The 13,639-nt window shown below is 37.3% G+C and overlaps 1 protein-coding gene across 1 annotated transcript in view; it reads right to left on the bottom strand.

The window, feature by feature from the left end:
- Nucleotides 1-5,595: 5,595 nt before the first annotated feature.
- Nucleotides 5,596-13,639, bottom strand: part of DHX36 (DEAH-box helicase 36) — a 48,020-nt gene continuing 39,976 nt past the window's right edge. The window contains exons 23-25 of the mRNA XM_069580473.1: nt 10,635-10,755; nt 9,196-9,348; nt 5,596-8,889 (exon numbers count right to left, since the gene is read on the bottom strand). Of these exons, the coding sequence (XP_069436574.1) occupies nt 8,704-8,889; nt 9,196-9,348; nt 10,635-10,755 (460 nt within the window). The 3' untranslated portion in view covers nt 5,596-8,703. The remainder of the gene's footprint in view (nt 8,890-9,195; nt 9,349-10,634; nt 10,756-13,639) is intronic.

Here is a 13,639-nt window from a genome sequence, read left to right as displayed (position 1 = left end):
AACAAATTTTAAAGGACTGAAGTTACACAGAGTGGTTTATGATTATAACATAGTTAAAATGGAAATCAGTAACAAAAATTAAGAACTATCCATTTATTTGGAAACTTTTTTAAGATGCAAAACTGTAAAACTCCTAAAAGATAATACAGGGGAAAGTCAAGGTGATCTTGGGTTTGGAGATGACTTCTTAAACACCAAAGACATGACCAGTGAAAGAAAAAACTGGTAAGCTGAATTTCATTAAAAGGAGAATGAAAAAACAATCCACAGAAAAAGAGAAAATCTTGAAAAAAAAAAATCTGGGCAAAGGATTAGCAACTGAAATATACATAGGACTCTTAAAACTAAATAATTAGAAAACCAAATTAAAAATGGGCAAAAATATGGAAAACTCAAAGATATATAGATAGCTTAAGCATATGAAAAAGATGTTCAAGATCATATATTATTATGCAACTACAATATTAAAATGAGAGTGACTAACATTCTAATACCAAATACTGGTGAGGACATGCGGCATTCACTGCTGGTGGGAATGCAAAAGCCAGTGGGAAGAGAGTTTGGCAGTTTCTTAGAGAACTAAACACTTACCATACAATGCAGCAGTCACATGCCTTGATACTTAACCAAAATGAGTTGAAAACTATGTCCGCAGAAATATCTACACAAAAATTATCTCAGCATTATTTATAATGGCCAAAGTTGGAAGTAACCAAGATAATCTTCAATAGATGAACAGATAAACTGTGGTACATCCAGACAATGGGATATTAACCAGCAATAAATGTGCTAGCAAGCCATAAAAAAATATGAAAGGACCTTAAATGCTTATTACTAAGTAAGAGTTGCCAATGTGAAAAAGCTATACATTAAATGACTCCAAGTATGTAACATTTTTGAGAAGGTGAAACCATGGAGACAATAAAAGGATCCATGAGGGCTAGGGGTTCAGGGAGAAGAAAGGAGGATTAAGTGGAGCACAGAGGACTCTTCAGGGTAGTGGAAGTATTCTGCATGGTTAAATCATGGTGAATGTATGTCATTATACATTTGTTAAAATATACAATACCAAGAATGAGCCCTAATGGAAACTATGGATTTTAGTTAATAATCATTAATGTTGGCTCATCTAGTTAAGAGGGAGTAAAAGTACACAGGAATTCTATATACAGTTTGATCAGTTTTCCTATAAACCTTAAACTGCTCTAAAAAATATAGTCTTTATTAAACAGTTCCTCATGCAATGCAGAAGACCTGGGTTTGATCCCTGGGTTGGGAAGACTCCCCTGGAGAAAGGAAAGGCTACCCACTCCAGTACTGTGGCCTGGAGAATTTCATGGACAGTATAGTCCATGGGGTCACAAAGAGTTGGACACGACTGAGTGACCTTCACTAACAGTTCATTTGGGAAAACTAAATATTTAGGAACCCTGGGATTTCTTTGGAAGGAATGATGCTAAAGCTGAAGCTCCAGTACTTTGGCCACCTCATGCGAAGAGTTGACTCATCGGAAAAGACTGATACTAGGAGAGATTGGAGGCAGGAGGAGAAGGGGACGACCCAGGATGAGATGGCTGGATGGCATCACGGACTCGATGGACGTGAGTCCGAGTGAACTCCGGGAGATGGTGATGGACAGGGAGGCCTGGCGTGCTGCGGTTCATGGGGTCGCAGAGTCGGACGCGACTGAGTGACTGAGCTGAACTGAAAGCCATGCGTGTGTATGGTAACCCATGTGCTCAGCTGTGTCCAACTCTTTGCTACCCTACAGACTGTAGCCTACCAGGCTCCTCTGCCCATAGGATTTTCCCCGCAAGAATACTGGAGTGGGTTGCCATTTTCTCCTCCAGGGGATCTTCCTGACCCAGAGATGGAACCCGCATCACCTGCATTGCAGAGGGATTTTTTTTAACTACTGAGCCACTTGTGACGTCCAGTGTAATCCATCAGTTCAGTTTGGTCACTCAGTCATGTCTGACTTTTTGCGACCCCATGAATTGCAGCATGCCAGGCCTCCTTGTCCATCACCAACTCCCAGAGTTCACCCAAACTCATGTCCATCGAGTCGGTGATGCCATCCAGCCATCTCATCCTTTGTCATCCCCTTCTCCTCCTGCCCCCAATCCCTCTCAGCATCAGAGTCTTTTCCAATGAGTCAATTCTTCACATGACGTGGCCAAAGTACTGGAGTTTCAGCTTGAGCATCATTCCTTCCAAAGAACACCCAGGACTATCTCCTTTAGAATGGACTGGTTGGATCTCCTTGCAGTCCAAGGGACTCTCAAGAGTCTTCTCCAACACCACAGTTCAAAAGCATCAATTCTTCGGCGCTCAGCTTTCTTCACAGTCAAACTCTAGTATCCATACATGACCACAGGAAAAACCATAACCTTGACTAGATGGACCTTTGTTGGCAAAGTAATGTCTCTGCTTTTGAATATGCTACCTAGGTTGGTCATAACTTTCCTTCCAAGGAGTAAGTGTCTTTTAATTTCATGGCTGCAGTCACCATCTGCAGTGATTGTGGAGCCCAGAAAAAGTCTGACACTGTTTCCCCATCTATTTGCCATGAAGTGATGGGACCAGATGCCACAGAGCAAGCAAAAACTTTACAAAGAGATATGCTGATAAATGACAGACAAGGTAAAGTGGAATTCTCAATAAACTGTCAGGAAAAGGGAAAGAGAGGAACGAAGAGAGAACCAAAAAACAAAATGGCACACACAAAAAATGTAAGTGATGTAAATATATTAATTAAAAGGCAGATACTGACATTTAAAAAGTGACCTAACTATATGCTGTCAACTTTTGGAAATAGTTCAAATGTAATTTTAACGGTAAGTATAGAGTTAATGAATGGAAAAAAGACAGTATCAAGCAAATGCCAATCAAAAGAAAGCTGGAGGGGCTACACTAGAACATAAAGCATAGCAAGTTACCAGGAACCAAGAATACTACCTAACAATAAAAGGGTCATTCTGTGAAGAAGATGTAACCACCCCAAGTATGTAAGTAACAAATACTGGAGCTTCAAAATACATGATCAAAAACTAACAGAACTAAAGGGAAAAAACAGACAAATCCACAGTACAGTGGGTAATGGTACAGAACGGAACGACATCAAGGAATGAGACCTAACTGACGTTAACCCAGACACTCCACCCGGAAACAGGAGGTTATACTTTCTTTTCATGCAGATATGTAACATTCACCAAGATAGATCACACTCTGGGGAATAAACTTGACAAATTTAAAAGAATTGAAATCAGGGTTTCCCTGGTGGCTGAGAGGTAAAGAATCCATCTGCCAACACAGCAGAGTTCAATCCCACATGCCACAGGGCAACTAAGCCTGGAAGTTGCAACTCCTGAGCCCATGTGCTGCAACTGCTAAAGCCTGCTCACCCTAGAGCCCAAATTTCACAACAAGAGAAGCCACTGCAGTGAGAAGGCTGTGCACTGCAATCAGAGAGAGCCCCGCTTCCTGCAACTAGAGGAAAGCCCACGCAGCAAGACCCAGCACAGTCAAAAATAAAATTATTAAAAAAAAATAATTAACTGTTTTCCAACTACCATAAAAGAACCAAACTAGAAATGAACAGAAACACCAGAGAAATCGTTAATCACTTGAAAATTAAACAGCACATTCTTAATCTGTTAAGAGGCAAATATATTGAGGACATAAAAAATATACTGATTGAATGGCACGAGACATTAAAACATGTAGGTTGGGGCTAAAGCAATGTTTTAGAAAGGGATTTATGGCACTAAACACTTAAATCTAAGCTGCCACCTCAAGAAATTAGAAATTAAAAACTGTAAACACAAGCAGAAGGAAGGAGAAAAGGATAAATATAGAAATCATATATATACAGAAATCAATGAAACTGAAGATAGAAAATCAGTGAAACAAATAGTTCTTTGAAAAGACAAATACAATTGATACACCTTTTAGCAAGCTGACCAAAACAGACTGTCAATGTCAGGAATGGAAGACTACATATTGTTACAGATTTGACAGATATTGGTAAGAAGATGCTCAACTTCAACACTGACAAAATGGGCCAGTTCATTGAAAACCACCAACTACCAAAACTCTAAGCAGTCTTAAAGGTTGGTTCTGCAGCGCTTCTACATCAGCTGTCTTCGCTCACTAACATGCCCTTACACAAACAAGAAAAGTTTTGTCTTATGCCCTGTTCTTTTCCTCACAGTGGATGTGCAACCTCCTGACATCATGACCTCTAAACCTGGTATTTCTCTCCCACAGAAGGCTGCTCTAGTTGTTCTCAGTTTAATAGTTCAGGTACTATGACTAAAGATTCAGGGACTCTGCATGGATAGCATGGTTCCCAGGGATCAGAGAAAATCTGCTTTTGAACCCTGTAGTTTCTAGTGCAAGTTTGTTCTGATGCACCAGTGTTTACACAGGACTATTTATTTGCATTTCCATCAGCTGTAAAAATGCCTATATTTGCTGATACCCAGAAGAGAAACCCGTCTCTAAGGTTGTAGCAGCTTGCTTTGTGGTGTTTTTGCCACATCTTTGAAAATGACAGCTCCTTCTGAATTCTCTTCTGGCACCTGATAACAGTGGCTTAACTCTTTCACTGTACTAACCAGTGAAGAGGGGCACATTTTGCCATATTCAGGTCAATGACTTTAAATTTTCTGCACTTCTAAAACTCATAGAGAATAATTCTTCCTCTCTAATATGCCTAATGGAAAATCAGATCAGAACACACATATAACACAACCAAGGAAAACAGCAAGTACATGAAATATGTTCATCACTGATCATTATAGAAATACAAAACAAAATCACAATGAGCTATGAGATTCCACATCCATTCAAGGCAAAAAATAACAAATAACAACTAAAAACACCCAAGTACTGGTGAGGATTTGAAACACTTGGAATCATAACATATGGAGGGTAGGTGTGTAAAATGGAACACCCACTTTGGAAGTCAGTTTGGCAATTTCTTATAAACAAATACAATATAACACAGCAATCCTAACCATAGGTACTTATCCAAGAGACATGAAAGTATCTATCTACACACAGACCTGTACACATATAAAAATAATAACTTTACTTATAACAGCAAAAAAAAATGAAAAGATAACTCACAAAGGTCCAGCAACTGGTGAATTGCTAATCAAGCTGTGATGGGCTTCCCTGGTGGCTCCGTGGAAAAGAAATACCTGCCAATGCAGGTTCAATCCTTGGTCCGGAAAGAGAACACATACCGTGGAGCAACAAGGCCCATGAGCTGCAGCTACTGAAGCCTGCGTGCCTAGAGCCTGTGCTCTGCTACAAGAAATTAGTGCCATGAAAAACCTGTGCTCCGCAATCAGAGTAGGCCCTGCTCAACGCAGCTACAGAAAAGCTGGTGTGCAGCAACCAAGACCCAGTGCAGCCATAAATGAAAACAAAAATAAATCCTAAACAAAATAAAACAAGCTACAGTGTAACAGACACTATTACTAAATACTACTAAACAATAAAAAGGGTCTAACTTCTGATACGTATAGCAACATAAATATCTCAAAAGCATTTTTTGTTAACTGAAAGAAGCCGAACACAGAAGACTATATGTTGTTCCATTTATTTGAAATTCTAGAAAACGCAAAACTTTTGAATTTTCTAGTGACCAAAAGCAGATCAATGGTTGCCAATGGGTGAAAGTGGGAGCAGGGGACTGACTGCAAAGGAAACAAAGGACATTTTTAGGTGACAGGAATATTCCATATCAGGGTAACAATTACGACTTAAGACATTTGACAAAATTAACAGAATCATACTTGGGTAACTTTATTAAAGTAATATCTTCAAGCTTATTAAAAAAGTATGTAACAGTAGTAACATTTTTTTATATGTTGAATTTTCAAATATTCTACAATGAATATTTATTTTTAAAATCAGAATAAAAATGCCATGTAAAAACAATTAGTATATTATAAATATGATTATACTACATGATCACAATTACTTAAATATAGATAAACTAGAGCTCAAGAGCAGAAGGATTACCATTTACTTTGGGCAAGAGAGTACATAAATTCCTCCTACAGCTCTCTTACTATTCAAACTTGTAGGGTGGACTTTGTTTTAAAAATGAAGAAGAGAAAATCACTTGCATTAACTGGTACAAATGCATCTAGAGCTTTTGCCCAAGTTAATGATTAAGAAGGTGTTATATGGATTCACTTTTCAAAGACTTTTTTTAAAAAAGATTATTCAGTGCCTTTTCCCCTCATAAGTTTCTGTTTCAGAGTTATTTTTTCCAAGAGTTATCCTTGGTATCAGATTGGTGAGCCAAATAGATTTTTCTTAATATCTTATTCTTTAAAACTACCAAATAACAGATAATGCTAAGACATGAAATACATTTTTCACTAAGTTACATCCTATTCTGTAAACAAAAAACAAATAGCACCATCAGTTAAAACTTCCATCTTGATTGGTTGTAGAGAAGACATAAATTAGAGGTGATAAATAAGTCCTTTGACCTCTCTAAATAGCTCATCTGTTAAACAATCCTTCAGGAATATCTTCCCCATTTGTGGAGACTAAACATTGGTCTGTGAACACAGAACTAATTAACAAGTAATGTGTTTTAACTGCTTTCTGCAAAGACCATTTTGGCCAAATAACTGAATTTAAACTGTATAGTAAAAGCAAGCAAGCAAAAAACAAAACAAAACAAAACAAAAAAACCCACACAAACATAAAAACATTCTTATAGAACAAATAGTACCTAATTATCACCTTGAGTTTAGGGCCAAAACTAACATGTTACAATATGATGCAGAATAAGAATTCAGTGAGAGACAAATCACTTTGGGGATGCTAGCCAAGAGAATGGACTTAGAACACAAAAATAAATATTCAGGACCCCAAGAGGAAATGATAGGTTGACATACATTCCCAGAAATGGGAGCACTACCTGAAGCAGTGCTGTAAAGATCATCACAGTCATCATGATACTCCTTTTCCCCTGGCTTCTTTGGAAGGCACAATAAAATTTGTAGTTTTTATGGTATACCAGGGTGTTCTTCCAAGGTTTGTCTTTTAACAGTATTTCCAATACTACATCTTTTCTCAGATATAAAGGTCAACCTTTTATATCACAAAATAAATGATAGAGATAGAAGCCTCAGCAAACAACAGTAAATGATGGATAGTTAGGTGTTGCACTTAACACACTTTCTGCCAAGTTATACAAAAGACTACTAAAAGTGGCTAATTAAAACAATAAAGGGTTTATTGTTATCAGAGTAAGTCCACGTGCAGGGCAGTTGCAGAGTTGGATAATTCAACAGCTCACTAGTGATATCAAAGACATGGCTGATTTCCACCTGCCTGCTGAGCCAACTTAGTGATTCTAAGATGGCTACAGCAGTTCTAAGTGCCAAATACAGACAAGAAAATGTCCAAAGGAGGGGTGCAGAATTTCCTCCTCAAAGTATTAGTGAGGAAGATCTTTCTCAGATGCCCCCAGTGCAGACCTCTTCTCAGCTGACATCAGACAAGACAGGTCCACATATTCACGCCTGAACAGTTACTTAAATGGAGAATAAGACCATGCATGACTGGCTTAGACCAAGCATGATTCACCCTTGGGGAAGAGGGTTCAACAGCCCTGGGAACAAGGCTGCACAGAGGAGGGGACACATGGACAAGCAAACAGGAAGGGAAGGACAAAAAGGCTGTTTGACAAGTAACAGTATTTGTATTAGTTTAAATCTGACAGGGCTGCAGAGTACATGTCAGACTAGCTACCACTGGCTGAGAGTATAAAATAGCACTCAGAGCAAGAGGAGAAAAAGCGTAACCTAATGGATCATTAAAAATATTTTATGGACGAGTAACTACCATTTAGTGAGTACCCAATACGTGCCAGACACTAGGCTATGCACTTTACATATAACAAGGTATTTAATTCTCACAACTGTTACCTGTATTTTACAGATAAAGAAAATGGGAACAGAGAGAAGCCAAGTAATTTGCCTAAGATCTTAGGTAAGTGACAGTGCTAAAATTTGAACTTAGGTGGTCAGGCTCTAGACTCATGCTCTCTATTGCTAGATTATGCTGCACAGGGTGATATAAAAAGGCTAAAAATATATTCTGAAAAGACTGAAAAAAAAAACATCAAACAAACCAAGGGACAGGTGGAGATGCAGAAACCAAGCCAAAAAGCTAGCTGAGATTTACACACTGTACATTTTATTAGATAGTGGACTTTATTACAACAAATTAATTAACTTCTGACAGAAGTTTCATTAGAAAAAATGTGGATGTGCTGAAATTCTTATTTGACACTGCTTTTGGCTAATCATTCTAGTTTTACTGATTCTATGCTCAGTCATTATGGGCAGAAAGATTAATATTTCATAACAAAGGACTTTCTCAAGTAGTACAACATTCAAAGTACATAAAAGGAATATTCTCAAAATGTGGACATGACCACAGTAAGAGTGTATGATCAGAGAACTTACTGTTGTTTATGGTGTATTTATAGTAGCTACAGACAACTGTTAATTCATGCACATTAAGTCTTTACTACCTACTGAAGGTTTCTACCTTATACACATTAAAATTATTCATGTCCTGGGGTTTGGCGTCTGGCCCAAAGTTAAACCGTGATGGAAGATGGCTGTAAAATTGGCTTTTTAGGGCACCAGAGAAAACCTGTCAGCTATAATATCCATCCTGGAAATGTGGTGGCAAGTTCCTGGGAGTTGCTTTTTCTTGTGTTTTGATCAAGTCTATAATAGCTGAGAGTACCGCACAGTCTCTTGATTTAGTGTCCTTCCAGTCTACAGGATGGGGACTTTCAATCTTCTCTTGCAGAAGGATATCTAGTTCCTTTCTTAATTCCTGAAGTTGGAAAAAGTATACACATTCAACAAAGGCAGATGTACTATCAAACAGTGTAATAAATAAAAGTGACTTGATCTGGTACAAGAAATTTCATAAGCTATTAGCTATTCAGAATGGCTGCTCTGTAACTATCTCAAAAACCAATTCAGAGAAACTATAAATCGATTTCTCAACACAATTTCATCTGTTGAAATAAAGCAAGAAATATTTAATGTAACATGTACAACACTTGGATAAACAAAAACACAAGACTGTATACTAACTTGCATGCAGAATCAAAGACAATCATGTAAAGTCAGTCACCTTAACAAGATGGGCAATTCTTGCTGGAGACTGAAAGATTATCCACTCATCTACAGCAATAGTTTCCTGATCATTATCTTTCTGGATGGATATATCACCTCCAAAGAACAAGAGACAGTATGGGGAAACTTCTGTGCAGTCATACAAGTATATCTATAATGAAAAGTAAGGCAAGTTAATACAGTTAAGGAGTCAGAAAGGATTACTGTCACATTAACCCAGTAAAATCACTAGTATCAATTAGTGTTTTTCTTCTAAAATAGGTATTATTATCATCCTGTCAGTGTAATTAGACTAATTTAAAAATAAATTTTAAACAAGTCATTTTTCATTACTTCAGACAACAAAGGAATTTTATATTTTTGTTTCAATTCAATCAATAGCACTATTCTGGAAACAAAGTATTTTTCTACCAAAGCAATAATGGAGCTGAAGTTCTTTTTCTTTATATATTAACAAAATTCCCACTTAATATTCTGAGCAGTATTTATAAGTTATATTGACAAGTCAATAAAATTCTTCATGCACTGTGAACTCCTATATACCATAAAATGTCAGTATTTCTTTAAAAATAGGTTCTGAAAGAAAATTATGAAAATCAAATAACCTTCTGTTAATTAAAATAGAAAGACCCATCACAACAGATCTAAACACATTAAAAGTACAGGTTATTTGCTTGAGAACATTGTAAGTCTTAATAGAAAAAAAATTTTTTTTAGGATATTCCTTAATAAATTTAGGAAGAAAACTACCAGATGACCCAGCAATCCCACGTGTACCCCAATGTTCATTGCAGCACTGTTCACAATAGCTAGGACAAAACCACCTAGATGTCCATCCACAGATGAGTGGATAAAGAAGTTGTGGTACATACATACAATGGAATAAGAGTCAGTCATAATAAGGAATGAATTTGAGTCAACTGTGGTAAGGTGGATGAACCTACAGCCTGTTACACGGAATGAAGAAAGTAAAAAAGAGAAAAATAAATATCATATATTAACGTATATATATGGAATCTAAAAAAACAGTACTGATGAACCTATTTACAGAGAAGAAATGGAGATGCAGATGTAGAGAACAGACTCATGGACACAGTGGGGGGAAGAGAGGCTAAGACAAACTGAGAAAGTAGCGTTGACATATACACACCAAGTATAAAACAGCTAACTAGTGGGAAGCTGCTATATAACACAGGGAGCCCAGCCTGGTGCACTGTGATGCCCTAGAGGGATGGAATGGCGGGGAGGGGATATATGTACATAATTACAGCTGATTTACGCTGATATACAGCAGAGACCACCAAACACTGTAAAGCAATTATCCACCAATTAAAAAAAAATTAAGAAAACAAGTCTTGTTTGTAATTATGAAAACTAAACAATTTTTAAAACACAGACTGTTACTCAGATCCATGGCTATTTTATACATTCACTTACACTACTTGTCCTCATCTTCAGGTGATAGATAAGCCAGTTGTAGTTAAACTCTGTTTGCTCCACATTAACAGATTTAGGATGAATAGCAACTACTCCATCAGTCTTTGTGTAAACTTTCACCCTTTAAAAAAAGTTAAAATGTAGTTAAAAAAAAAAAAACATTCTGGAGGACTCCAAACCATCCCAGAATCAAAAGAAACTCCACAGATGAGTTTAGCTTATTTCTGCATTATATATTTCTAAACTTATATTTAAGGAAAGAGAATTTTTACTTTAATAAGACATGGAAAAGTATCAGATAAATATGAACACTCTAAATCATAAAATAAATCCTCTTATAGGTTTAATTATTCAACATGTTAGAAAAGGGACAAAATATTCCTTCATTATGTTAATATATATATCATTAAAAGACAAAGAATGAAATAAATACCTGAGAGAATTCTAAGTGAATCAGACCAAGAGAATAATCTGTATATTTTACTTCCCTGGTGGCTCAGACTGTAAAGTGTCTGTCTACAATGCGGGAGACCCGGGTTCGATCCCTGGGTCGGGAAGATCCCCTGAAGAAGGAAATGGCAATCCACTCCAGTACTATTGCCTGGAAATCCCATGGACAGAGGAGCCTGGTAGGCTACAGTCCACGGGGTCGCAAAGAGTCAGACACGACTGAGCGACTTCACTCACTCACTCACTGTAAATCGTAATACTGATAAACCATGATACTGATACTACTACTGCTAAGTCGCTTCAGTCGTGTCTGACTGTGCAACCCCACAGATGGCAGCCCACCAGGCTCCCCCATCCCTGGGATTCTCCAGGCAAGAACACTGGAGTGGGTTGCCATTTCCTTCTCCAATGCGTGAAAGTGAAGTTGCTCAGTCGTGTCCGACTCTTTACGACCCCATGGACTGATAAACTGCCCTCAATTTCAGTAATAACTGAAATGATCAATTTAAAAAAATCCACAGGTCACACACCCAGACAAGTAAAATTAAAAAACGGGGAATTTTGTTTAAAACGTAGTTCTGATTTTTAAAACCCTATTCTAAAATATGTTTTAAATGGCCTCACATTCACTGTACCTCCAGCCCCATTTCAAAACAGGAATACTTGAAATAAACATACACAGCTCTAGTACGGTCTTTCCATTCTTAGAGAGTCTTTCCTTTGACAGTTAAAGATTTCACCTCAATTTGTAGGAGTCTTTAGTTAATATTATTCAACAGGGAGATATGAAATAGTATTGTTATATAATCATTGGTAATTACATTATAAAGGGTTAATCCATTAATGCTTCCTCTGTTTTTGAGGGTATCTTTTTCATGGTTTTAGGGATCCATAAAATCAATCATAGTCATAAGCCATTATTTAGAATAAAATCAATTATTTTTCCTCACCACACAATCTATTTAACCAATGTCATCCTGCAACCCTACATCGCTAGAGCAGCAGGATTTGGTAAACTTTTTCTATATGGGACCAGAGACAAAGTATTTTAGGCTTTGGGGGGATTCTGTCACAACTACTCAACTCTGCTAATGTAGCTAGTAAGCAGACAGAGAATAGGCATGGCTGTGTTCCAACAAAAATTTACACAAAGATGTTTTTCAGCCAGTATGCCAAAATGTGCTGACCCCTGCACGTTTACAAAACAAAGCATCAATCCAAAGAAAACTATTGATACATTTTTTTTCATCAAGTCTTCCCAGGATGGCAGAGGGATATACAAAATGTATTTCAAACATTTAAGCTACTTGTAACATGTTAAGCTACCTGTACATTTTAGGGATATATATGAAGAAGAATTTGAAAAAGTACTGAAGTTAAAAAATACTCAGATCACATAAGATGTGAATAATCCAATCACAATGATTAACATTCATGTTACCCTATTCTCAGGTACATTATAGATTTCTCAACATCTGCATTCTTAACTACTGAATTCCTTCTTATGGGGGACTGTCTTGTGCATTGTGGAATGTTTAACAGCATCCCTGGCCTCTATGTACTAGATGCCAGTAACACATATGTCTCCAGTTATAAAACCACAACATCTGCAAAAACTGTCAAAGGTCCCTGAGAAGGAAAATCACCCATGCTGAGAACCACTGCACTAGAACAATGACTGCACTTTAGGCTGCCTTTGAGGTCTATATTTTTTCATGTGTATAGAACAACCAACTCTTTCACCTGACATTAGTTCAAATATTTTATGTCAATATACAATGATTTTTTTTTTACACCTAACAGAAATGCCATACAATATGGTCTTATAAAACCATAATTTTCCCACTGCTACTAGACATCTATGTTGCTTACAATATACTTTGCAAAAAACATTTAGAATGACTTCCTTAGAACATATTAAACCACTGGGCCAGTGACTATTTTAATGACTGCTGATACCTAATTCTAAAGTGTCTTCTCAAAGTCTAGAACGAATTCACATTCTACAACCCATATGTGACTTTCAGTTTCTCTTTTTTCTTCAATAGAATGAGTTAGCTTATTGGGCAAAAATATGCCTTATTGTTGTCTCCAATTACTATCGAGGCTGACTCTACTTGGACCTATATTTAAAGCTATACTTTGCTTCTCAAAATAGGCAAACTCCCCACAATTTCATCCAAAGAGCTAAAGTACAAGATTATCTGTTTCATAAGAAAGGAAAAAAAAAAAATCCTGAAACATAATCTACTCCAAAGCAAGTTCCACTGAGGCACTGCTTTTTAACAGCTGGCTTACTGTTCTCATATTTACGTGCTTAGTCATTCAGTTGTGTCCGATTCTTTGTGACGCCATGGACTGTAGCCCACCAGGCTCCTCTGTCCATGGGGATTCTCCAGGCAGGAATACTGGGGTGGGTTGCCATGCCCTCTTCCAGGGATCTTCCCAACCCAGGGATCAAATCCAGGTCTCCCACACTGCAGGAGAATTCTTTACTATCTGAGCCACCAGGGAAGATCATTTACACTGGCATTACTAATATTTTTTGTGAATAC

This window comes from Ovis canadensis, chromosome 1, assembly GCF_042477335.2.
Source record: "Ovis canadensis isolate MfBH-ARS-UI-01 breed Bighorn chromosome 1, ARS-UI_OviCan_v2, whole genome shotgun sequence".
Taxonomy (NCBI): domain Eukaryota; kingdom Metazoa; phylum Chordata; class Mammalia; order Artiodactyla; family Bovidae; genus Ovis; species Ovis canadensis.
Note: the sequence above shows the minus strand (reverse complement) of the source record. Positions and strands in the feature narration are given on the sequence as shown.